At 36.3% G+C, this 27,852-nt stretch overlaps 1 protein-coding gene across 1 annotated transcript in view; it reads left to right on the top strand.

Moving 5' to 3' along the window:
- LOC115223549 (integrator complex subunit 9) overlaps positions 1-27,852 on the top strand; it is a 45,488-nt gene that overhangs the window by 1,856 nt on the left and 15,780 nt on the right. Inside the window, exons 3-12 of the mRNA XM_029794186.2 lie at positions 5,092-5,161; positions 5,759-5,827; positions 7,897-8,036; positions 8,950-9,036; positions 10,719-10,839; positions 15,656-15,745; positions 17,510-17,554; positions 20,568-20,679; positions 22,355-22,535; positions 25,430-25,490. Of these exons, the coding sequence (XP_029650046.1) occupies positions 5,092-5,161; positions 5,759-5,827; positions 7,897-8,036; positions 8,950-9,036; positions 10,719-10,839; positions 15,656-15,745; positions 17,510-17,554; positions 20,568-20,679; positions 22,355-22,535; positions 25,430-25,490 (976 nt within the window). The remainder of the gene's footprint in view (positions 1-5,091; positions 5,162-5,758; positions 5,828-7,896; positions 8,037-8,949; positions 9,037-10,718; positions 10,840-15,655; positions 15,746-17,509; positions 17,555-20,567; positions 20,680-22,354; positions 22,536-25,429; positions 25,491-27,852) is intronic.

Here is a 27,852-nt window from a genome sequence, read left to right as displayed (position 1 = left end):
GCAAAGTGTTCTGGAAGTATGTGCACTCAAAGCAGAGACCCCACTCTCCAGTTGGTCCCTTCACAATCCCCACACAGGACAGATTACTGGCAATCCCGAAGAATGTGCAGAAATCATTGCTGACATCGGACTCTATATCTACTATGACATCTGACTCTATATCTACTATGCAATTTACACCAGCAATGCTACAACGCCACCTTAAGAATAAACGCAACTATGCCTCTCCTGGTCTCGATGGTGTTACATACCTACTTCTCAAACGCGGTGGGTACTTTCTTCTAAGCCAACTTTCTCTATTCTTCTAATTCTGTCTTGACAATGGTGTTACTCCAGAACAGTGGAAAAGTGCCAGTGTTATCCCTCTGTTTAAAATAGGCGACCGCACATCGCCTGTCAACTATTGCCCCGTTAGTCTTACTAGCTGCATTGCCAAACTGATGGAATCCTGTATCAGAGAAACCCTCTGGAACTTCTGGAAGTCTCACAGCCTCATCCAGCCATCACAATTCGGATTTATTCCTAACTCCAGCTGCTGTAATCAACTCATCGAGTTTCTTGAGGACGTTACCCAAATCACTGATCGTGGATCCTGGATGGATGTTGTTTACCTGGACTTTGCTAAGGCTTTTAACTCTATGCCACACAAAAGACTTATGGTGAAGCTTTCTGCGTTGGGCGTAAGAGATGAACTCTATAAGTGGTTGAAGTCCTTTATTTTCGGCCGAAAAGAGATTGTCACAGTTCTAGGACAGCACTCTTCGATCTATGAGATGACATCTGGTGTACCACAGGGATCTGTTCTTGGCCCCCTTTTATTTGTTGCATATGTTAATGACATAGATGCCAACTTAAAGAATGCCACAGTGCTGAAATATGCAGATGACATCAAGCTGTACCTCGAAATAAAGAGGTCAAATCCTGTACACTATAGATCTCTATTGCAAGCAGACCTGGACACAATGCAGCAGTGGATCATGGACTGGCAACTCAAGCTGGCTGTGGACAAATGTACCACCATGCATTTTGGGAGGAGAAACCCAGCGTCCACCTACTCCCTCCACAACACTAGTCTCAAAAAGTCTTCATGTGAACGTGACCTAGGTGTTATTGTCGACAGTGATTTGCGTTGGACAAAACACATCGCTAAAATTGTCAAGAAGGCTGAGGGTATCTTGGCATCACTCACCAAATCCTTTGTGAGCCACTCTCCGACTATCTATCTGCGGCTTTATATAGCTATGGTAAGACCTCACCTGGAATTTGCATCACCAGTCTGGAACCCCTATCTTGCCCAGGATATCAATCGTCTGGAAGCTGTTCAGCGACGTGCAACCAAAAGAATACCCTCCATCAGGTATTTGCCATATCCTGAATGCCTTACTTCCCTGGGCATGGACACATTGAAACTCCAACGTCTGACAGCTGACTTGGCAGACACCCATAAAATTATCAACCATCGTACAAACAATAACTCTGAGCACCTTTTCAAACACCACCCATCTAACACCCGTGGATGAAAACAGCACAGTTCCCATGACTTTCGGAAACATTTTTTCACGCTGAGAGTTGTTGAAGCATGGAACAAACTGCCGGCATCAGTTGTTAGTTGTCGGAACACTGCATCCTCAAAACTTCCATGCTTCCTGAGATTCGCCAACACTACACCTGATTTTCTCCCCTCCATACACACACAAGCATGTATCTGACTCATGCATTGTTCGCTTTCCAGACATTTGTACATTACTGCACATACTCTTACAAGTTGTGGTGCACCTGAGCACTGTATACAATAATTTCATTATTATTATTATTATTATTATATTATTATAAACACCGTCCACGCTGCATTTGTTTTTGTTTCAGCACACGATCTCTGATCAAGTCACTTGCTATGCAAGTATATCTCCATAAATATAAAATTGTAGCTTAAATTAAAAAGAACTATGTCATGTGTATTGCCAATGTCTTCAAAGCAACATTATTAGTACTATACCAAAGTGTAGTATAAGAGGATGATATTGGAATTGTGGGAACTGCATTCAGTCCTTCTATTCACCTACGCAACATTATATATAGATGTTATCATCCTCCTCATCATCAGTTTTTCCCTGCTTGCATGGATCAGACAGAATTTATTGAGTTGTATTTTGTACAGCTAGATGCCCTTCCTGTCACCAACCCTCACTTTTTCCAATTAAGGAAGGGGATGGTGATATATACATATGTTCCATTAATACTCTTCTCTCCATCCATATTTTACATCAATCACTCACACACTGAGCCACTAAATCATCTCTCCTCTCCTATCATCATGTGTTTCTCACTCTTCTCAGGTGCTATGCTTGCCTCTTTTCTCCCTCACCCCTACTGCCATCTACCCAACCACATAACATCTCTCTCATCTTTCCCCTGTCTACTGTATTGTCATTACTATCTTGCCACTTTCCCTTGCTTTCTTCTGCAATGCCTACTTCTCTCAACTCATGCAACATTAGTCACCCACTCTCCATTGATCTACTCTTCACTACATCCACCCTTCACTCTACCCAGTCTTTATAGTTGCTGCATGTTTCCTTTCCCCTTTCTCTTTCTCCCCATCTCTCACTCCCTTGTGTACTCTTGCAACCCCCATCTACTTACACTCCTAATTCCTCTATTCCCACTCATGCCTACCCACCATGCACCTTGAAGGGTCCATCACCACCATAATTTCTTTCCAGTTCCACCTGGTCCTTCTCACCCTCCCTACTAAATATGAATGCTCATGTAACTCCTCTACACTAAGAAATCTTCTTTGCCCCCCTCATTGCTGAGCATAAAGCTCCCCAACTCCTTTGAGTCTCATAGTCTTACAAGCTGCATGGTGACCTCACTTGTTTTGGAGGCATGAAAGAAGAGCATCCAGTAGACTCTGTAAAGTGGTTGGTATTAGGAAGGGCAATCCAGCCGTAGAAACCATGTCAAAGCTGACACTGGAACATAATGCAGTCTTTGGACCTCTTGGACCCCCCATCAAAGCATCCAACCCATGTCCACATGGAACATTAAATGATAGTGATTTATTTATTACAAGTCTTGTGTATGTGTACAGCATCTTTATCTGAGAAAAACTGGGCATAAAGGGAATCAGATGTATTGTACAAGAGAGCAGTCTGATGGTATGGCCATGTGATGTGTATAGATGAGGACAGCTGCATAAATAATTACTGATTGCTGAATGTGGATGGAACCTGTGGAAAAGGAAAACCCGGAAAGATGTGGGACAAAGAAGTGAAAACTAACCTCAGATTGTTGAGCCTTGTGAAGGAAATGACAAAAGGTTGATATGGTTGCTAATCTACTATGCTTGAGAGGCCTCCTCCATCACAAGGAAAGGGAGGTTCTAAAAACATTGTGTTTATATGAACACTGGGCCTTGCCTCTGTATCCAATCTGTCATTCTCATGCCTTCTTCACCTTCACCTTCCATCCCTCTTCTTATTTAGCTGTTTTATTCATATGAGAGCAGAACTGTACATCTATTTACTTCACATTAACCTCAAATAGATTTTCTCTGACATCATATCTGTAACATATGTTGATATATATAAGAGGAAAGTTTACGAAAATAAACAAAAGACGAAGGCAGGTGGAGTACAAACAAACAAATGTATTAGTATAGCGCCATGATCGATCGTTGGCTCCTACACACATTTTTTTCTCTCCTTGTTTTTTTTCTGTATCTTTCTGTCGAAGAGCGTAGGCTCGAAACATAAAAGACTTTTTCTATTTCTATTGCTGAGCGCTATACTAATACATTTGTTTGTCTCTACTCCACCTGCCTTCGTCTTTTGTTTATTTTCGTAAACTTTCCCGTTATATATCACGCGCTCATGTGGTCTCACTTTGATCCTATATTCTACCACTACCAACTCTTACTTTTCCTTGACGGACACTACCTCTCCATTGGATTTTTTTACCTCTAAGGACACCTACCCTCTGGCTGCACCTTTCCTACACGGATCAGTTGAATTGACCATAATGTTCTCACATTCACACTGGATTTCTGAGATGAGTAAAAGAGAGGGTAAAAATAATCCTCCAACCAGAAATCTTACTCAGATGTTTGCAAAAGTGAATTCAGTTAAAGACTCTCCAGGTGCCAGGTGGTAGTATTAAACTGGGCATTAGATGAAACCATTTATATCTTGTATCATCATCATCATCGTTTAACGTCTGCTTTCCATGCTGGCATGTGTTGGACAGTTTGACAGAGGCTGCACCAGGCTCAATCTGGTCTGGCAGAGTTTCTACAGCTGGATGCCCTTCCTAATGCCAACCACTCCAAGAGTGTAGTGGGTGCTTTTTATGTGCCACCGGCACGAGGGCCAGTCAGGCGGTTCTGGCAACGACCGCACCCATGCTCAAAAGGTGTTTTTACATGCTACCTGTATGGGAGCCAGTGCAGTGACATGGACAACGACCACACTCGAATGTTGTTTTTCATGTGCCACCAGCACAGGAGCCAATCCAACGATCACACTTGGATGTGCTTTTAATGTTCCACTGGCAGGAGTGCCAATCAGGTGGTACTGTCATCGGCCACGTCAGCGATTTTGGTTGGTTTTCACTTGCCTCAATAGGTCTTTGCAAGCAAAGTTCATTGTCCAATGAATGAGGGGTACTCATAAGTGACCCGGTTACACCCCCACGTTCGGTTGTGCTTATTTTTTGTAATGTGATTACTGTATGTCACTTTTGTATTCTACACTATAACAGTGTGATATATGGTACCATGTAATGAGGTAGACACCAACTGTCACTTTTGATGTATTCCCAAATACCTTGCCAACAACTGAAACCAATCCAAAACAACTCTCAACAAACTATAACAACTTCTCAACAATATCCTGTGACTCTACAAACTCACAAACGACACTTTTTAACTTCCTGCAATTTCTCATTTCTCACGCTCAGTCAAACATGCTACTATTTACACAAGTTCAGCTAGTCCATTCTCACAGGGGATGTCATGATTCTTGCCATAACAATATTATAATGTCTTTCAGTCTTCAATGGAAATCCGTTATTTTTCAAATTTCTTTTCAGTTCTAAGTTTGATAACTTACCCAACTGGACTCCTCCAAACAACCAACCAACACAGTTACAAAGGGATGTGGTAAGTCAGAAAATGAACGAATATGTTTCCAATTATTTATTTCTTTTCTTTTTCAGAACATATTTAGATCACCATGCTTTAGTTTTATACTTGATTATACTTTTTTTCTTTATAACCTAATATTGTTAATTATGTAAATGAAAGTAAATATTAGCCAAAAATGAGTATTGGATTTGGAAGATGTGCAAAAAATGAGGTGAACTTGCATTGCTGGATGTGTTATGTTTGCATGCATGAGCAGTAAAAACTGGTAACCAGAGAAATCAGAGATTGTGAACAAGGGAGAAGACTGCACTAAGTTGGATGGTTAGAGGATTGCTACGTGATCTTTGAAGTAATCAGGGGAAAAGGAAGCCATGAGGAAAACTGGCAAAAGTTGATTTCAGGATACTGGACTACAGGGGATGAGTCAGGATAAGTGGCAGAATGTCAACCAAAGAACAAAGGTGCTGGCGACAACAACAAAGGCACTCGAGTATAAAGAATGTTTTTAAAGTGATGAATTCTCAAATTTTATTAAAGTTTTCCTTTATTAGCTATGAATTCTAATCCTATGTAAATGATATCTTTCCTCTAAAAATTTTTTCCTTCTTCCAGAGTAAAGAACTAAAGGAATGTGGTGGTCGTGTATTTGTGGATGGCACTTTGGAATTTCTACCTCCAGAGGTAATTAATTTGATTGTGTAGAAATAGTCTTGTTTTTTTAATTTATTAAACTCACTAACATTGCACTTTAAAAGTGATTTGTTATATACTTTAGTTGAGATATCTTTTTTTATAAATATGATATCTATTTATAAAACTAATATTTGTATTATATTATTTATATCCTTGAATTATTATTTCTGTTCCCTCACAAACTGCAATGGTTATAATTTTTATGCACTTGTGATGCTAAGTTAAAAAGGTTCATTTAGAAGCATGCTAACGAACAATATTGAAATATAACTTAAATAGCTAATTACCCTGAACGTAGGGTATTATAGCCGCTCGTCTTTATCTGTGGGTTTGCAATATTACTGGGAAAGGGCTGAATGGATTTTCACCAAATCTGGCAGAAATATTCATTGGTTGAGTGGCTTGAACTTATTGATTTTGGTTTGATTATTTTCAAAACTGGCAGACGGCTGAATCAAAATGTCTTTTTTTCTTTGTTTACATATGCATAAGCAATATGCAGAGGATATATAACTGTTGATGTCATTTTGTTGAAATATGAATTCGTATGAGAATATATTGAATTAAATTTTATTTTATCCTTGTGTGCACACAGGATACACATCACACCTCCAATGCCTTTTTTTTTCATTTGAAGTTATTTTCTCTGAAAATAAAAGAATTATTATTTTAAAACATCAGTCCATATTTAGTTATATAAAACAGAAAAGAAATATTTGATTGATCCTTTGATATGAAGGGTATTAAAAAAGTATAAAATGAATGGAAGATATTTTTAGGTTAATAGGCAGTGAATTGGCAGAATTAGTAGACCTTCAGACAATACAGCCTGGTATTATTTCATTACGGAAGTTTACTTCACTTCTAAGGTCAACTTAACTTTCATTGTTTTGGGGCTACTTCAAGCAAGAGACTACAACTGAGAATTCCGCATGAATCTTGTTAGTGTTGCTTCTACTTTAAGGACAGATGATGGTAAGAAACCCAACAAACACTATTCCTGGGAAGAGCATGTCTATCCCGAGTATTGAGTTTCTTCTTTTGTTGATGACATGATGATAGGACTTCCGTGGAATTGTTCCATTGTTTCTTTCAAAGCAAATAACACTTGGAGTAGGAGTATTGCATCTCACCTGAATATTAAGGCTGTTAGAGTTTACATCTTCAACTGCCTTTAAAGACTTACACCAAGAAGATTTCTTCAGGATTCTCAACCGCAGTCTCTTGCTTGGAAAAGCTTGAGATACTTGACGGGTCCTTCATTATTAACTTAGAAAGACCATCATGATAAGAACTGCAACAGTCAAATCTTATAATTAAAGGGAAGCATGACTTGCTCATCATCCTGTGTGACGCAAGTCAGCAGAAGAAGCTAAGTTCAAATGCTAGGAGTGGGTCTCTGCCAAATTGGTTGCCTGAGATTAATATTCTCAATCTGTGGGTTGTAACCAAAATTGGTTTCTTCTTAAATTCTGAAAGGGTTGCAAAGACCAATTTTTTTAGGTTTTAAATATTTGATCGAATCAAAAATGTTCATGAATATGTTACACAACTGACAATAAACATAATAAATGTCACAATACATTACATCAATACATTTACTACAAACAACAACTGAGGGATATTTTCTCCAGAGAACTTTCAAAATTATATGAAGCCTTTTTAAGTATGCTTTTATTGGAATAGATTTATTTTAATTATCCAAATATTAGAAAAAAGAAAAAAAACTGGAAGTAGATCGATTTAAAAAATTCGGCGATGATGGTACATAGCTGGGAACTTCTGCTCTGAACACATTACATGAAAATTACCTCTTTATGTATTGCCTTTGCTTTCTGTGAGTTATGTTAACTATAAACAGATTACTCATTTTTGAAATGATAAATGGTTGCAATTTAAATGAAATGAGACACAAAAAGTTCAACTAAATGCTGGGATATTGTGTAGGAGACTCCTCTAATCCATTTAAATTGAAACTCCTCCCCTGGATATTAAAGAATTAATGGTGTTGATTGGTGATGATTGTAATTTTGATATTTGATTTCTCTAATTTTCAGACTCGTATGGTTAATTTGTCACAGGTTGATGTTATCCTCATCTCTAACTACACTTGTATGTTGGCTCTTCCTTACATCACAGAATATTCTGGTTTCAAGGGTGTTGTTTATGCTACCGACCCAACTGTACAGATCGGAAGGTACCAACTTCACTTTTCTTTTTTCTTCTTGTGCATTGCACACATATTTCATTTCTGGGTGTTTTTACCTTTATTTCCTGCTTGATTACAAATTGGATAATTTTTACAAATATTGAATCATAAAAATCAAGTTACACAACCTTATTATATTGGAGGATTTTTGAGAGACGTAAGATCATTTTGGTTTGAAAAAGTACCAATCCTTGGCAGTAGAATGGCAGACCAGATGCTTTATGGCATTTGTTCTGGTTCTTTGCATTCCGAGTTCTAATCCTGCTGTGGTTTACTTGGTAATACTGCATTAGTAGACTTATTTAGCATTGCCATGTGGCACCTTGCTTACTTTTAACGGAGTCCACTCTGTTGCAAACATTATGATCAAGTCTTCAGTTTGCCGATTCCGGATCTTTTCTTTTTCAACGGCACTTTTCAACACAATTTCTAGTTAACTAAACACTTTTAAACTTCGTATACTGGTAGAATGTATTTATAAAACATCATTTTTTCTTGGCTTTATTGAGAAAATTCTATAGTTTGTAAGATATTTCGTCTTTAATTTCTTGCATTTCGGCAATTTTAACCTATCATATGGTTATGGCTTTGTCAGGTGTCACCTGTGATTTTTTACAAAACCTTTGAGACTAGTGTGAAGGGAAAGGGTGAAACAAACAAATATATTCATAGTTTATCATATTAACTGAAACAAATAGACACACTACTTCAATAGAAATAAGACCACAAAATGCATGTAAGTTTTTTTCCTATTAGTAGATGAGAGAAATGTTGGGTTTCTAATGTCTTGTTTACAACATTATGGTAGGATTTTATGAATATTATTTTTTGCCTTCTTCAAAATTACATTTCAGTAATATAATATTTATTTCTGATATTTTCTCTTTTTTTCCCCCCATAGACAATATATGGAAGAGTTGGTGACCTATGTTGAACGTTTTTCTAAATCAAAGGTTTCTGCCAAATGGAAATCTGAAGACATTATTAAGTAAATCTTATTCATCATTTTATAATAACTCAGTTGGAATAATAGAATTAATGATTAGAAAACTAAAGGAATATACTGCTCTTAGAAGAGCCTTAAAAGTATTTAGTTACCCTATTATGTGTTCAACTTGAACCGATATCAATTTTGTCTTTCATTTTACAATGAGGATAAGTGAAATAGAACCAATTGAATACCGGAGTTGATTTGACTGCAAATTGATGGATATTACTTGCATGCGATTGTCTAGTTAGCTGAATGCTAACAAGCTGTTGTGAAATAGCATCCATCTGGGGAGGACTATAAGCTTAGCATTTGAAAGGATAAAAGCACCACCAAAATTTCAATTGTTTTTTCAGTTTTCTGATAGAACCATATTTTTGATCTGTTCTGGCATTCACATCTTTATCCAGTAATAAAGGTATAATACAAACATATATATATCATCATCATCATCATTGTCATCATTTAACATCTGTCTTTCATGCATGCATGGGTAGGATGGTTGACAGGAGCCAGTCTGGTTGAAGACTACCCCAGGCTACTCTGTCTGTTTTGGCAGGGTTTTTTACAGCTGGATGCCCCGCCTAACACCAACCACTCCACAGAGTGGACTCAGTGTGTTTAATGTGGCACTAGCACAGGCAAGGTCAGTTTTGACATGATTTTTACAGTTGGATGCCCTTCCAAATGCCAACCACTTTACAGTGTGAATTGCATACTATTTACATGGCACCATCACTGACAGGGTCACCAAGTAACTTGCAAGACAAGATATTTTGAGAGGAGTGAGGGCATCTTGTGTCAGATGTTGAAAGGTTAGAGTGTAGCAGAGAAATAGAGAGGCAGAAACCAGTGTCTTGCTATAAAGGAGGCACATGAAAGAGTGAGAGGGAGAGAGAAGGGGACTGTAATGTCTGCTTTAGCATGGTTTCTATGGCTGAATGCCTTTCTAGTAGCAGTTGCTTTGCAGTGTGCTGGATGCTTCTCTTGTGGCACCAGCACTAGTGAAGTCTGAGGTAACTGGCAGGACAAGAAGCTTTCAGCTGAATGGGGTGGGGGATACAATATTGAAGGTTATAGATTTGTGGATAGAAAGACAGAGACAGGTGTCTTCCTGTACAGGAGAGACTTGGTTACCACAAAAGATGGTGGAGATGAGGTGTCAGGGCAAACCCACAAGTTCAAGAAGGTGGAGAAAGAGAGAACAGGAACAGAGAATGGGTAGATGGGGTTGGGTTCAGGAGAGCATGAAAGGAGAGTGACAGATGGTTAGAGATGGGGTTAGAGGTGAATGCATCGAATGGTGAACATTGGTGGAGGTATGGTCAGTGATGAATCTCAGTTTGGAGGGGGTTTATTAAAAAAAAAGTAGCAATGAGTAAGGAAGGATTGTGGTAGGTAAAGAGGAAGAGGTGGATAGCAACAGTATGATAGAATTGTAAATAGATAAGAAATAGGGAGATGTGGAGTGTGCTTTTGAAGAGGATTAACTTCATGAATTATCTGCTTAGATTTTAATGTAAAATTATATCAGATATTATAATCATCATTTTGAAAGAGGAAATGGACTCTTGATGGGATGGTCATGGAAACACTTGATTTTATGCCTGCTTGATCAGTGCCTACTTAAGGCAAAATGAAAACAAGCATAACTGATAATTTTTCTTTTTTGGCTTTTCTAGAACCCTACCACCTCCAGTATGTGATGCTGTACATCCGTCTACCTGGAAGAAATGTTATACATTTGATGATATCAACTCATGCCTTGCCCATGTACAAGTTATTGGTTTTAATGAAAAGCTGGTGAGGAAAAAACTTTGCGAGAAACCTTATATATATGTGTGTGTATGTGTGTGTGTATATATATATATAATATATCATCATCATATAACGTCCATTGTCCATGCTGGTATGGGGTGAACTCCAGTCTGATTTGGTATGGTTTCTAAAGCTGGATGCTCTTCCTAATGCCAACTACTCTGAGAGTGTAATGAGTGCTTTTATGTGCTACCAGCACGGGTGCTAGTTACATGACACCAGTATTAGCCACATTGCCTCCATGAGGCCCAATGCTTGAATGGTGTTTTTTACGAGCCAGTTACATGACACCGGCTTTGGCCACATTGCCTCCATGAGGCTCAACACTCGAATAGTGCTTTTTACATGCCACCGGCATGGTTGCCAGCTACTCGATGCCAGTATCGGCCACGACTACAATTTCACTTGGCTTGATGGGTCTTATATATATATACTAGCAGTATCGCCCGGCGTTGCTCAGGTTTGTAAGGGAAATAACTATAAAGCATTTTTAGAGAGTTATAGCCAAAAAATGGAAAAAAAATGATGGTAAATTTTTTTTTTGAGAGTAATAAAAGGTTGAGTTGCGTCCCCTAGACAGTCTGTGGTTTGTTTTTTTTTATTCTCGACCCCATGTCGAATTTATCGATTTTTTTCAGAACTGGGGGAACTTTTCAAAATTTTCGCTGCGTTAGTTTTGAATTATGACATTGGGCTATGTGTGTGTCAAGTTTCATCAGAATCGGTTGAAAGCCGTGGTCAGGGTGAGGGTACGAGAAAACAGACACACAGAAACACGCACAGACAAACTGCCGTTTATATAGAGAGAGATATATAATATTAATTAGAGACAAAACCACTATTTTGCAAAACAAACAAGGAAAGACTTAATCAATACATAAAATTTTAATAAAAAGTAAAAAAAACGCCACTACAATTGTTTCATGTCTTGATCGACAATCTTCAGGTGGATTTCCGATCTAAAATATCAATATTTTAAAATATAAGTATAAAAAATAATTTTAAAATAATTAAAGTATCAATGAATATATAATCTATATATAACCTATATATAATCCATATATAATCAATATATAAACTAAAATAAACCTATCAACAATTAAATATAAAACAAAATAAAAATAAACTATATATACACCCATACACATATAACTAATTATATATTACCATATCTAAATACATACACTAACTCACACACCTATATATATATCCCTATACATACACATAAAAACGTCTAGGCAGCGATAAATAAATAAAATAGCCAAATTTTATTTATCGTTGCCTAGACGTTTTTATGTGTATGTATAGGGATATATATATAGGTGTGTGAGTTAGTGTATGTATTTAGATATGGTAATATATAATTAGTTATATGTGTATGGGTGTATATATAGTTTATTTTTATTTTGTTTTATATTTAATTGTTGATAGGTTTATTTTAGTTTATATATTGATTATATATGGATTATATATAGGTTATATATAGATTATATATTCATTGATACTTTAATTATTTTAAAATTATTTTTTATACTTATTTTAAAATATTGATATTTTAGATCGGAAATCCACCTGAAGATTGTCGATCAAGACATGAAACAATTGTAGTGGCGTTTTTTTTTACTTTTTATTAAAATTTTATGTATTGATTAAGTCTTTCCTTGTTTGTTTTGCAAAATAGTGGTTTTGTCTCTAATTAATATTATATAATATTTTACTATAAAATTGGATTTAATCCTAAATCTGATTTTTTCCCTGTAAATTTGGATTTATTCCTTAATATTTATTATTATATATATATATATATATATATATATATATATATATCTTTATAAATAGAAATAATTACATAGCTATCAAGTTGTTGGATCAGGCAATGAAGGTTACAAAGAGATTCATAGCCCAACTAATTAAGGAGAGAATTAGTCTAGATGAGATGCAGTTTGGCTTTATGCCAGGTAGAAGCACCACTGATGCTATATTTCTGGTAAGGCAATTGCAGGACAGATACATAGCCAAAGATAAACCTCTGTACTTGGCTTTTGTTGATTTGGAGACGGCTTTTGACAAAGTCCCCTGATCCCTTATCTGGTGGTCAATGCGGAAACTAGGGATAGACGAGAGCTGTGGAAGCTTTGTACAAGGACGCTACTGGTAAGGTGAGGGTGAGCAATGAGTACAGCCTAGAATTCAGGGTAGAAGTAGGGGTTCAACAAGGATCGGTGCTCAGCACCCTCTTGTTCATCATAGTCCTCCAAGCAATAACAGAAGAATTCAAGACAGGCTGCCCCTGGGAGCGCCTCTATGCTGATGACCTTGCTCTTATGGCTGAATTGCTACCTGAGTTAGAGAAGAGGTTCCAGGTATGAAAACAAGATCTAGAATGAAAGGGCCTTAGAGTTAACCTAGCAAAAACCAAAGTCATAGTAAGTAGGAAGGCAGAAAAATCACAAATCCCTTCAGGTAGATGGCCCTGCTCAGTCTGTAGAAAAGGCATAGGTAGAAACTCCATAAGATGCACCTAGTGTAAGCTTTGGACACACAAAAGGTGCAGCAACATCAAAGTAAGGTTAACAGAGAAACTAACTTTTGTATGTGGAAGGTTCACAGGCATAATAAATGCTGGACATGTGCGGAAAATAGATTCCATCAACTGGCAGTGGGGCAAGCTAGAGTAGTATATAGGCTACCAGGTTAGTAGTGGAGGTGGATGTTCTGAGAGCATAAGATTAAGTTGGGCCAAGTTCTGAGAGCTCCTACCTCAGAGTGAAAGGCAGATTGTTTGATGCACGGCAGTGAAACATGGGCTATAACAGCTGAGGATATCCATTGACTTGAGAGAAATTAAGCCAGTATGCTTCGCTGGATGTGCATGTTCAACAGAGTGTAAGCATCTTGAGAGAACAGTTAGGCATGAGAGGAATCAGATGTGGTATGCAAGAGAGATGACTGTGCTGGTATGGTCATACGATGCATGTGGATGAGGACAACTCTATAAGGAAGTGCTGATCTTTAACAGTTGAGGGAATCTGTGGTAGAGGTAGATCCAGGAAGACATGGGATGAGGTGGTGAAGCATGATCTTTGACCTTTGAACCACAGAGAGGCAATAACAAGTAACTGAGACCTTTGGCAATGTGCTCTGCTTCAGAGGCCTGTCAAGCCAAGTGCATCCATGCTGGTGGCATGAAAGAAAATCAACTTTTGAACATTGGACCTCACGAAGGCTAAGTGGCTCTGTTTTGAGTGTTGGGCCTCATGGAGGCATAGTAGTTGAGTTCCTTTCAAGGATTGGGCCTGACAGAGGCAAAGTGGCTGTGTTCCTTTCGAGCATTGGGCCTCATGGAGATGAGGTGCTTGGGTTCCTTTCGAGCGTTGGGCCTCATTGAGGCAAGGTGGCTGAGTTCGTTTGAAGCATTGGACCCCATGGAGGCAAAGTAGCCAAGTTCCTTTCAAGCTTTGGGCCTCATGGAAGCAATGACCAAGACCTTTGGCATTATGTCATGCTTGAGAAGAAGACCCATAAAGCCGAGAAAAGTCACAGTGGTGGCAGATACCAGTGTCACGCAAATGGCACCTGTGCCAGTGGCACATAAAAGCACCCATTACATTCTTAGAGTGGTTGGCATTAGGATAGGCATCCAGCCATAGAAAACCATGCCAAATCAGACTGGAGCCTGGTGCAGCCTTCCAGCATGTCAGCTCAGTCAAACTGTCCAACCCATGCCAGTATGGACAACCATGTCAATTGATGATGATGATATATATATATATATATATATATATATATACACATACACACACACACACACATACATGTATGTACATATATACACGGATGTGTATGATTGTGTATAGAAGAATATATTACTCAAAGAAATTCGAACTTTGTCTGATTTTCATGTTTTATTTACAATCTTATAATATAATGTAATGAAATGATAGAATATTGAAAGTCCATTCTGATTGAACTGGTACTTTCATGCATTAAACTATGCAATCTTCAATTTCGTGTAGTAGTGGTGACAGTTATGTTTTACAATTTACAACTGTAGTGAGATGGCTAAAACATGTGCTTTAAATACATTTGTATAAGCTCCAAGATGTTAAGTTTTGCAAACTGTATTCTGACCAATCAGTGTATGGCTTTACTAAATTACTTGAGTTGATTGGTGTTTGGTTTATGCATCTTGGTTTGTCAAACATATCAAGAAACCTGTATTTTGACCCAAGCCAAAGCAATGATTCTTTGGCTATTTTCAGAAATGCTGTAAACAACATTTCCCAGGGATTTTTACATTTCAGTTATCATCACCTTTATTATATAGTATCAGTCAAATACCGGGATCAGTTTAATCGACTCTTTCACAATCGGATGGTGCTTTTTACGTGCCACCGGCACTGGTATCACAGCTACAATTTCCATTGATGTTGATCGATTTCAATTTTGATTTTGATTTTCACTTGCCTCAACAGGTCTTCACAAGTAGGGTTTGTGTCACAAGAAGGAAAGGTATGCATAAGTGGACTGGCTACATCCCATGTAGAGGCCACGGGTTATGATCTCACTTGTCCTGCTGGGTCTTCCCACGCACAGCATATTTCCAAAGGTCTCGGTCTCTGGTCAATTCCTCAGTGAGACCTAAAGTTCAAAGGTCGTGCTTCACCACCTCGTCCCAGGTTTTCCAAGGTCTTGTAATTTAGGAATTTTCAATATTTTGATATTGTTATTGTCTTTTATGCTTTCTTACATTTTACGTGTAATTTATTAATGTTTGTTTGTTAATGTGTCTTTAAATTAGGAATTTTTTGGTGCCTTAGATGCCATGGCCACAAGCTCAGGTGTATGTCTTGGCAGTAGCAATTGGGTAATTTCTTCACAGTATGAGAAAGTAAGTTCATTCATTATAATACTCATTTTGCTTTTTTATAGCATTTTGTGAACAAAACTGCAATGGGCTAATCGGTAGTTCACTGTATTTACAATGGTGAAAGTAATAAGATCTCATATAGAACAATATCACAAGACATTTTTGTTTTCAAGCACCATTTTATTAATTTTCTTGCCAATTTTTTGTCAAAAGATATGTGTGTGTACCAGGTTGAGTCAGAAGTTTTTTTATATTTCAAGTTTTAATTAATAGTTCAATCAAATTACATCAGAAAAGCATTTATTCATCAAAATATATCGCATCATATGCTATTGTCTGTTGCCATAGAAGCTGTGTATAGGGACATCCTTAGCATGGTGTGAGTTTGCAATAAATTTGGCAATTTAACACCATGGTAGATGTCCATCAGTGTCCAGTTTGCAGCCCACTCTTGTTTATTATATTTCTTCTGGCCATAAAAGTGAAGTTTGAAACTGGTTGTCATGGAAACTTTTGTATATACTCCTGTCCTATTTCTCATAATTGAATTGCTCAAAGAATTAATGCAGAAATTCTGAACTTGGAAGTGAAACCTAGACTTGAACTCTCAAAATTTTAGTTAGCAGGGGCAGAAACAGGATCCTACTGCCATTGGAAAAGGGATAGGACTTGATATGAATTCTTCCAAATGGTGTTTCTATTATAAACTAAGGGTGCACAAGAAATGCATTGTTATTGCAGGCAGGTTAAAAACAAGGACACAGAAGAGCTGAGGGGAAAACTGTAGAAGAGTAGGCATCCGATGTAATGAAGAAGAGAAAAGAGTTTTGTTGGTTCAGTATGTGATAAGGATGCAAGCTGATTGTATGGTAAAGTAGTACGAAATGATCCAAGCAGAAGGAATCTGTGGGAGAACAAGTCCAAGGAAGACATGAGAAGAAGTGGTGAAAGCTAATGAACATGAACTGCAACAAGTAACTAATACTCTGCAAGAAAAGACCTATCTAACCCAAGCAAGTATGGAGGAAAAAAATGGCGACCATAACAGACTTTTGTATGATTTCCAGCTCTCAATTATTACTTACAAAGCTACCATAGAAGATTTTAGCCCCAGATGCTGTGTATTGGAATCAAACCTGTATCACGTTTTTTTAAGAGGAATTCTTAAAGGCATAGCTATACCTGTATACTTTACACAGTTTAAAAACTGATGGTGTAGTGGATAAAAGAAGACTGAATACGTGAAACAGCAGGCTGGATGTTTTCCCTGTATCTAGTTCCATATCTCATTAGTTTTGCTTGTTCAGTACCTCGTTAATTTTTACTGTCTCGTGTCCAGTACCTTAGTGTATTTGACTGTCTCTAGATTAGTTCCTTACTAGTTATCACATTATATCTTGTTCAGTTTCTCAATAATTTTGCCTAGTTCAGTACCACACTAGGTTTAACTGTCTCTAGTTAGTACCTCTCTAGTTTTAACTCACTAATTTGCATATTTACTTGTGATGGCATTTCCAATTATGATAATCTAATTAAGTAACTCTCTAGTTTTGACTCTGTCTGGCTCAGTTCTTGTCTATTTTTGATTATATGTAGCCCAATACCTTTTTTTTTTCGATTATACTTTGCATGTTTTGATTTAGTTCAGTGTCTCTGTTTTTGACTATTGCTAATTCTGTAGCAAACTTATTCCTTTTTAGACTCTTCTAATCCACAACAGACATTAAAAAATCCTAAAATTTTGATGTTGCTTTTTAAATTGTTCTCTTTGTGTTTGACTTACAGATTGTGTACATTGCTGGTACGTCTACCCTAACAACACACCCTAAAGTAAGTTGAACAGCTTTTAATATTACAGTAACAAAAACAATCAATGATTTTTTATTGTATTAAGTCTAACTGCAGTTTAAAAAAATAAAATAGGATCTTTTCTGTCTGATCTGCCAATTTTCAATCTGTTCAATTCCTACTCGAATTGATTTCATATTTGGTGTAATGATATGGTTTTATATGCTAATCACTGGTTTGAAATTCATTTTCACAATAAATCAATAAATAAAGAGCTATTAGCTTTTAAAGTTTGAAAAATTTGGGTAATTTTAGTCAAGTCACAGACACATTCATGCCTGTTTCCATAGTAACAAGCCAAACACGAGAACTATTTTGTCTGTGACTGCGAGAAATGTATTCTATGCACATGTGTTGACAAATATATTCCAATAAACTTTGAAAAGATCCAATATTACAGTTAAATGTTCGCGATTTTGTTTCAGTCAACGAATTATGTGTGTGTGTGTGTGTGTATGTATGTATATATATATACACACACTCACAGTCAATGAAATATATCTTCATTGACCAGTTCAACTCAATCGACGGCAAACATCCAGTGACAAATATAACCAGAGCACAAGCAGAACACAGCGTCAACACGTTTCATGTAGAATATATTTATCAACACATGTAGAATATATTACTCGCAGTCGCAGACAAAATCTTCAGAATATTGACAGCACATGCTGTTTTTAAGATGTTGACAAAACGTACAGTCACACACAAAATGATAGCTTCCAAATCCTGTTTCTGACTGGGTGGAAATTATCAAACTTCAAACCTCTATAACTCTTTTTTGAAATTTTTCTGGAAAGAAAGTGAAATATCTCCTAAGATTCAGCTTGGGAAACTATATTAATGTACCAAATTTTATAATTTTTCAATAAACTTTGAATTTTTGAAAATTGGCAGCCAAACTGCAAAGATCCATAAAATAATTTTATTGCCATCAGCTGAAAAAACGGCCCAGAAAATCCCACTTGGATTGTGCTAATAATAATAATGATAATAATAATAATAATGATAACAATAATAATAATCAAGCAGTTTTAATAAGTTCTATTACCAACAACAAATCAATGAGGGATTTGATTAAAAGATAACTTGAAGCTAAAAGATTTATTGTTAAAAGTGGTAAGGATCTGGGCTATTGTTACGACAATTATATGTATATCCTCATCATTCTTTTAATGTCCACTTTTCCATGCTTGTATGAAAAAGACAGAGTTTATTGACACAGGTTTTCTACACTTAGATTAATTTGCTTTCACCAATCCTTGCCTGCTTCCAAGCAAGGAAATACAGGACGCAGACAGTATTTGAGGCCGGGTTTATGGTTTAAAAAAACACTATATGATAACAGAAAAAAACTCTATTTTTATAAAAATAACATAAGCATAAAGCTAAATTATCAATCTAATAATTTCATTCAATAAAGCCACCATAAACATCAATAAATGTCTCAATGCAGGGTCAAAATTGTTTACAAGTTTGGATTAAGCAGTCCTTGTTCATATTGGCCATGACTTGAACTATGGCAGCTTTCAAAAATCTTTGGTGCTATGGGGTTGTTCATTGACATTTTCTCAATGATGCTTCATACATAGTAGTCCAGTGGATTAAGATCTGGAGAATTAGGAGGCCAAATGTTGGGGTTGATGTGATCATGCAAATTGCTGGCCCTCCATTCTTGTGTGATGGCACAGAATCTTGTTGAAAGACATAAGGCCTTTCATTGCATACATTGTTGATTCAAGGCTTAACAACTTTATCCAGAACCTCAATATATGCAGTAGCATTCACCCTAAGGCCTTGTGGAAAAAAGAGATGAAGCATCACACATACTTAATTGCTGACAATACCCATAATCATGGCACTCGCTGGAAATTTTCTGGGCATTACACTTGGAATCTCAGAAGGGTCTGCACATAGCCATTTGTCATTTTGTCTGTTAGTTTTCTGGACCTGGTCCTGGTCAAAGTTTTTAAGTTTGTTCAAAAGTCTTTTGGATCTGATTAAACTATTTTCTTTTGTTTTTTTCTGATATGAATTGACCTCTCCTCATCACATCAGATTTGTACCTGATGTCTTCATGCACAACATTTCTGATTGTTTTTTCTGACATACGAAATTTTTTCTGCAATTGACCTCATGGATTTTCCTGGATTGTCTTCAATGTTTTGCTTAACTTCCTGAATAAATTCAGGTGTCCTGATAGAACCAGAGCGTTTGGAATGTTTTTTACGTTTTGATACAGGTAATATGCTTCCATCTTCTTTCTCTAACTCAGACCAAGTCTTGTGGCCAAAAGATCTTGCAACTTTCAGAAGACGAGAAATTTCTAAATCAGCATACTTTGCCTTCAAAGCCACAATCACAGCATACTTTTTCATTTCATTAGTAAGCATAGGGCCTGTCATTGTTATTTTCTGAACAGAAGTTCAATAAAAATTATTCAAATGAAATAATGACTAAAAATGCATGTCCTCAAATACTGTCCACACCCTGTATTTCCTTGTGGCTAAACATGTTTTATTAGAATATTGGAAATGAATGACACTTATTTACAACTATCACCCAATGTCAAGGCAAGGGAATGCACGTGCACACACACACGAAACAAGCTTCTTTTAGTCAAAGGATTTTAGTTGAATCTAACCCAATATCTATTTTTAAAGCCTGGTACTTAATTCTATTAGTTTCTTTTGCTGAACAGATATATTTCCATTAGGGCTCGCTTGTCTTTTCAGGGAGCTGTTTTTCAAATTAATATTTCCATCCCTTGCTTGGCAGTACACACACACACACGATTCTGTAGATGCTAGTACTCAAGGTCAATTAAAACTATCTTGTTTTACATGTAAAATGAAATACACACTCACTAGTGCACCCCCCCCACACACACACACACATGCATGCACACATACACGTAGACACAAATATACACATGCATGAAGAGAAAAACTAGATAATGATTATAATTCATATTCTCATTGTTCATATTTTTCAGCCGATGGAAACTGGACCCTTGAAGAACGCTGATGTCCTCATTCTTAGCTGTTTATCTCAAAGGCCACTTGCAAACCCTGATGCTATGATCGGAGAGTTTTGCTTAAAAGCAGGTCTGTTTTATTATTGTCATGTTGTGAGTTACTCTTGTGTATCTATATACATGTCTATGTGTATACATGCGTGTGTGTGCATCAGCCCTGTGTTAACATCCACATTTCCATGCTTGCATGGGGCAAACGGAACTCATTGAGGCAGATTTTCTTCAGCTGGATGCCTTCACCTGTTTCCAAGCAAGATGATATTTTCCAGTGGCCTGTTGTATTTTCATGGAAGATTGAAATAATTACCATTGGTTGTATGACAGTGATTACATAAAGTCAAAACTCAGAGACACTAACGCGTACACACACACACACTATATATATATATATATATATATATATATATATATACACATACATACACACACACATATGTCCAATCCATGCCTACATGAAAGGCGGATGTTAAGCAATGATGTTTATGATATATATATATATATGATAGTGCTGAACAGTGAAAATTAGTGCTCAACATTGCATCTGATGGATAAATATATTCTTTACTCGTGGGATCCATGTAAATTCCATGGAATGATAAAAATTAATAGGACTTTGCATTTTTAATGCATTCATAGTTTACCTTTCTTTACTTGATGTTCTACCTTCATTTCCTCAATTCTCCATCAGTGTTGCTTTTTTTTCCCTATTTTTTATTATTGCTGTTTCTCTCTGATAAATGCTATTTATACAAGCATCTTTTCTTGGGCAGCTTGCAACTATGTTTTTTGTGAATCCATAGTTTAGGCTAAATTAACCCTTATAAACAAATATCAATTTTTTAAGTGAGCAGATGATAAATAATTGCACTTATGCATATACGTTAAGTGATGGTCACTATAACTGCCTCTCCTGTCCATCTCTCTTTATCTATTTTTCCTTGACCTCATCACCTTCTGCTAAATATTGTTTCCTAAACATATCTCTTTCTCTTCACCTTTCCCTTCTGCTTACTTTTTAATCATGTAATACGTATTCCTTCCCCACCCCACTGTCTGTTAACACTTCTCTCTCCTTCTTTTTCTCTTGTTCTTTGCCTCTACCTTCTACTGACCATGTGATGCATTTGGCCTAGGTGTATTAGTATTAATTGCCTTTCTCTACTTCTTCCTCTCTTCTTTCTTCACTATCTCTCTCTCTCTCTCTCTCTCTCTCTCTTACACACACTCCACTTCTCTGACTAAAGTATAATGGGTGAACGAACAAGGAGATTCAAATTGGTCTAGATGCTATCAATGATTTCATGCAACATCCAGTACAGTTTAGTTGCACTGTACGAATGCATTCACTCATACTCTTGTATAAATGCATGCAATATGTGTCACACATATGACCTTTAGTGGATGTATGTGCCTCTGTATACATCAAAACAAATGAAAGGAACATAACCTAAACAGCTACTATAAAGAAATAATATAGAGAATTTACTGATTGAATTATTGACAAGTTCCAAAAAAGTCAATGGTGTAATGACTTTCTCATGTGAATGTGAACGATGTGAATTTTTATGTTTGCTTGCAACAAGTATTCATGGCCTTCATTCAACTGTGGTGGTAGTTGGAGAAAGTTTTCACATTTTATGAAGTGTAAAATAACAGAAATATTTCTTGTAGTATTAATGATAGTAAACATACAAACAGCAGCTGAGATATTTCATGTTTTTCCTTCTTTTTCATTTTCTATACAGCACTGACAGTGAAGAATGGTGGAAATGTCTTGGTTCCTTGTTATCCTTCTGGCATTACATATGATCTCTTTGAGTGTCTATCTGGGCACTTGGACAGTTGTGCAATGGGACAAGTCCCCATGTATTTCCTCTCACCGGTATCTGATAGTACTCTAGCATATGCCAATATTTTCTCTGAATGGTAAGTAGTTCTTTCTGTTTTCATTCATTATTCTGTGTTCATTTTCAGATCAAGAGCTGTGAGAGTTGACTGTGGCAGTTTGCATATTGAACTAAATGACTTGTAGTATGGTTCCTCTCAGTCTTTAAGTTTGGGTCCTGCCATACTTTCTTTCAAGGACTTGTAGGTAGACACCGGGTAAAATAAACAGCAGGAATTCCTCTACCTCTCCTTCATCGTTTTTAACATCTATTTTTCCATGCTTGCATGGGACAAATGGAATTTGTTGAGGTGGATTTTCTGTGGCTGGATGCCTTCCTGTTGCCAGCCTTCACTTGTTTCCAAACATGTCCATGGCTTCTGTGGACATGTTTGGAAACAAATGAAAAACACACAGAAGACAGGAAATGAATGACATTGCTTGTAAAACTGTAATGGTCATTTAGAAAAATCATGACAAGACAAGAGACATCCACACACATGTATATATGTCGCCTAATTGTCAACAAGGTCATTATAAATTCTGTGTTTAAAAATTTGTAATAAATTTATAAAAATTCAGATAGAATTAATGTGTGAAAAGTTTTAGTGAAAGAATTATTCACATGTGTAAATACACAAAGGAGTGTCTGCATGGTGATTTGAGCTCTACATATTGCACCCTGAGATGATACATTTTTTAAATATTTAGACCCATGCTATGTTTTAACTGGTTTGATAACCCAATCAATAAGCCCAGCATGGATTTCAGCTCTGTATGACTGTCTTTATTGTAAAATAAATTTAAATAGGCTAAAAAAAATGTAACATTAATTGTATTAATTGTGGAAAAAAGCATTACTACCCATACTGTAGAAATAAACATTCTTTGTTGAAATTTTGTCTGAATTATGTACAACGAGAGACCAAACTGAAAGATAGTCTAGATGTAAATCTCAAAAAAATATTTTATGTCTAGAAAAGTTAATAGTGGCTTATATACTAGCATAATGAACAACTTTATAACCTTACTCCCATCCCCTGAAAAATAGGGGCTTGCCTTATGCCTCAGGTGTGAAATGTGAATCTTTAATTTTGTGTCTATGGTTGATGGTTGACAATATGTTAGCCCCTCCCTGGGTAACAACCTACATGTCTTATATATACCAGTTGTTTTACATACCAACATATACAGTAATCTTATTAAACAAAATTATAGTTGGACTTGGTTCATCCTTTAGTTCAGAGTGTTTGAATTTAATTATCAGTAGTAGTGAAGTCTATACATAATATACTGATGTGTTAACAGTGTTTAGCTTTGTTGCTATAATGTACTGTGGAACATATCTACAGGATTTTTAGCCAACACTGTATTCCAACGATTGTAAACATTTCATCTGTACAATATGTGTGCAAACAGAAAAAGAAAGAACAGCCATAAATATGTTTCAACTGTTTTTGGAGTCTTTGTCAGCAGGTGTGTATCACCTTTAAGCATTCACAAACACACTGCTTATAAATCCACTCATATCTAAGGTTAAAATGGATAGACTAATTTACATTTTTAACACTTTTGTAGTGGTGAGGTATTATTAATGCCTGTTAACAGTGTTTTGTTGCCCTATCTACTATAGAACATATCTATAGAATTTTTTTTTTTAGCTAACACCTAAACAATTCGTCTGAATGATGTAAGTACTAACAGATAATAGGGGACACAGCTATACATGTTGACTCTATTTGGAGTCTTCATCAACAGCTGTGTACCACCTTTAACTATCCTCAAGCATTCTTCTTATAAACACACAAATATTAAAGGTTAAACACAATAGACCAATTTGAATATTTAACATTTCATTCAGCAAGACTGAATATTAACTTACTCATGTGTTAATGGTGTTTTATTACCATAATGTGCTATTGAACATTTCTTTTGGTTTCTTAGTTAACAACACAGTGCATTATGACAGTTGTAAGCAATTTGTTTGAACACTTTATTGCAAATGGTAAAAGAAGGAACAGCTGTATATACATTTTGATAGCTTTTGCAGTTCTTAGCAGCTGTCTACCACCTTTAACTATCTGCAAAAAATGTATTATTACAAGAATTTTACATTGTAACCCAAAGTATTTTCTTTGAGCTCTTCAGGTGATTATAAGAGTTATAAATAAGCAGTTTGAGTTTCAAAAAAGCATTTAAAGGCAGTCTATTGATCTCGTTTGATTGGAATAATAGGATCATTGGAACATGACTGTCACTAAGGGTTCAGAATATTCAAGGATTCATGTAAATATGATTATGGTAATTGGAATATTGAACTATGAAAACTAACAATTTACATGCATTCTTTCTTGATTAAATAATAATTCTTTCTTTCTTTGTGTATATAAAATTGATATTTTACATAAGCACAAAATTTGGGGCTAGGGAAGAGTCAATTATATTGACCCATATTTGACTGGTTCTTTATTAAAATTCCATAAGAATGGAGAGCAAAGTTGATCTCAACAGCAGGATTTGAATTCAGAACTCTATCAAATACCATAAGGTATTTTGTCTGGTGTTCTAAGGTTTCTGCTAATCCACTGACCAAATATTAAAATTTAAGACAATCTATTTGTAGCTTTGGCATCATTGCTGCAAAAAAGCCAGGGAAGTGACTTTAATCTTTACTCGATCAGTTTTCAATTTCTCAAAATGAACTGAAACTTGGCAAAATGAAGCTAGTTTTAATTTGCAGTTGAGAATATTTTCATCTTGGAGCAGAATGACTTTTTTGACTCAGACAAGCAACACTGTTAAATATTTTGCTGTTGCTTGTTGGCTCTATATTTAATTTTTTTACAAAATTAATTCTAATTGTATTGTCTTTTAATTTCCACCATAATTCTATATAAAATATTTCTCATTTACTTATTTATTCATTATTTTTAAGGTTATCTACTGCCAAACAAAATAAGGTTTACCTTCCTGAACCCCCTTTTCCTCATGCAGAGGTAATTACACTTTTTTGTTTCATAATTCTGGTTGGGTTCAATCCTCAGGCCATTGTATTTTCCATTTTTCGGTGTTTTTCTGTTATTTGATGTGAATTTCTGTCATTTTACAGTTTGGAGGAAACATATAACTGTTTGCCCTTCAAGAGGAGTTAGTTTTAGTATTATAGCATCAGTAGATATAAAACCTCTATGTGGTTGCTCAACTCGCTACAAATAGTAGACAAATCTCCCTCAAATCAAATTCTATCATCTTAAAATAAATAGGACATGTTGGATGCTGTACTTAGAGATACTCTCTGTCTGGCAAAATGAAAGAATAGTTATGGCTTGAATGTCTTTGATCACAGGCATCCTTGATTAGGATTGACTAGGAGCTGTGAGATAATAACAACATTGTAAAACTGAAGTCAACAAGGTAGCCTCTATATGGTCACTTGACCTACTGCATACAGCAGCCAACCAATTGTCCTTCAATTTACACCCTACTATTTAAAAAAAGAGAAAGGACACATTACACAATGCAGTCCTGCATACCCTTAAAAAGGTGGGATACTCATTATTGGAGTGTCTCCGATAAGAGATCTTCTCAATCAGGAATGAGCTGTTGCCAAACAACAATGAAGCCAAAAGTCAATGCAGGAACACAAAGTTGATGAAACAACTAGAAATGACAGCATAAACTAACTCCATTCAACCGAGACAGCTGGTGAATAATGGCAGGACTGGGAAGTCTCTTCAGCTCAGATCCTCTCCACTTAGCCTTTCGTCCTTCTTGTGATGATAAGTAAATACCATTCATTAAAAATAAGTATTGGAGGGTGGGTTTGATATAATTGACTTAACCCTAGAAAGTGATGCTTCAGCATAACCAGGGTCCATTGATTAAAATCAGGAAAAGAATGAAAGAATATCAGTTTAAAATAAGAATACATTTAGGTGGTGTATTCCTGTGTATGAAGAAAGCAAAAAACCTGATGGGTATGAGACAAATAATTTTAACCATATGTTTACTTAATCACAGCTCTACCTGGGATTATCTAAACACTGATAACTACAACATTATTTAATTGTTTACTTTTATTAATAATCAGCAGAGTCTGTAATTTAGAGCAGCAGGTATCTTGAAAAGGGCTTCCTTTGAAGAGCACCAGTTTCTCCACTTCCTTGCCTATGTTTAGTTTCTTTCTTGAAGAATATATACTTACATAGATATGTAAAATTTGTGTGTGTGTGTGTGTGTGTATATATAAACAAATTTCAAAATGTAACCACATGTGAATCGTTGGCGATTTTCTTCCTTCGTCTTCCTTTTCTATTGGATTTTCCTCTGTTTCTGAAGAAGAGCTTTGCTCGAATCATTAAACCATCTTTGTTTCCTTCCCTGAAAGTCTGCTAATACTTTACATGTACCAGGTCCTCGTGTTGTTTTTGTGTGTGTGTGTGTTCTTTGTTTTTTTTGGGATTTACTAATATATATATATATATATAAAACTTAAAAGGGTAGTTTATTAGCAATTAGAACCTAAGGGCTAAATTAATAAAGGTCACAAAAGTGATGGAGGGTGCTGGCCAGCACTGCTTATGCTAAAATATGAGTTAAATTAACTCTAAAGGCCACTAAAGCACTATATTTAATGACTGACGAAGGGAGGTGAGTCCCTAGCTTACGTAGCCATATTGCAACTTGGTGTAGAACACTTTAATTCTCAACAGCAGCTCTTAACACCTTTGTCAGTCATCAGTGCTTTAGTGACTTTAGAGTTAATTTAACTTTTACTTTAGCGTAGGAGGTGCTGGCCAGCACACTCTCTCAATTTTGTGACCTCTATTAATTTTGTATCATCATCATCATCATCATCATCATTTAGCATCCGCTTTCCATGCTAGCATGGGTTGGACGGTTCAACTGGGGTCTGGGAAGGCAGAAGGCTGCACCAGGCCCAGTCTGATCTGGCAATGTTTCTACGGCTGGATGCCCTTCCTAAGGCCAACCACTCCATGAGTGTAGTGGGTGCTTTTTACGTGCCACAGGTTCTAATTGTTAAATAAGCTACTCTTTTGTTTACACTTTCACTGTTTTGAAAATCAGCATATGACTTTAACAGTGTTTCTTATAAGATTGACAAGGGAAGTTGAGTTTAACCTTAGGCGTTAAGAGCCACTGATGAGAATTAAGGTCTTTCTACACCAAAATTCGAAATTGCAATACGGCTATGTACGCTAGGGACTTACCTCCCTTTGACAGTCATTAAATATAGTGCTTTAGTAGCTTTAGCATAAGCCGTGCTGGCCAGCACCCTCTGTCACTTCTGTGACCTCTGTTAACACACTCACACACACATATTTAAAAGTTTTTACA

This window comes from Octopus sinensis, linkage group LG23 (assembly GCF_006345805.1).
Source record: "Octopus sinensis linkage group LG23, ASM634580v1, whole genome shotgun sequence".
In the NCBI taxonomy this organism is placed as follows: domain Eukaryota; kingdom Metazoa; phylum Mollusca; class Cephalopoda; order Octopoda; family Octopodidae; genus Octopus; species Octopus sinensis.
Note: the sequence above shows the minus strand (reverse complement) of the source record. Positions and strands in the feature narration are given on the sequence as shown.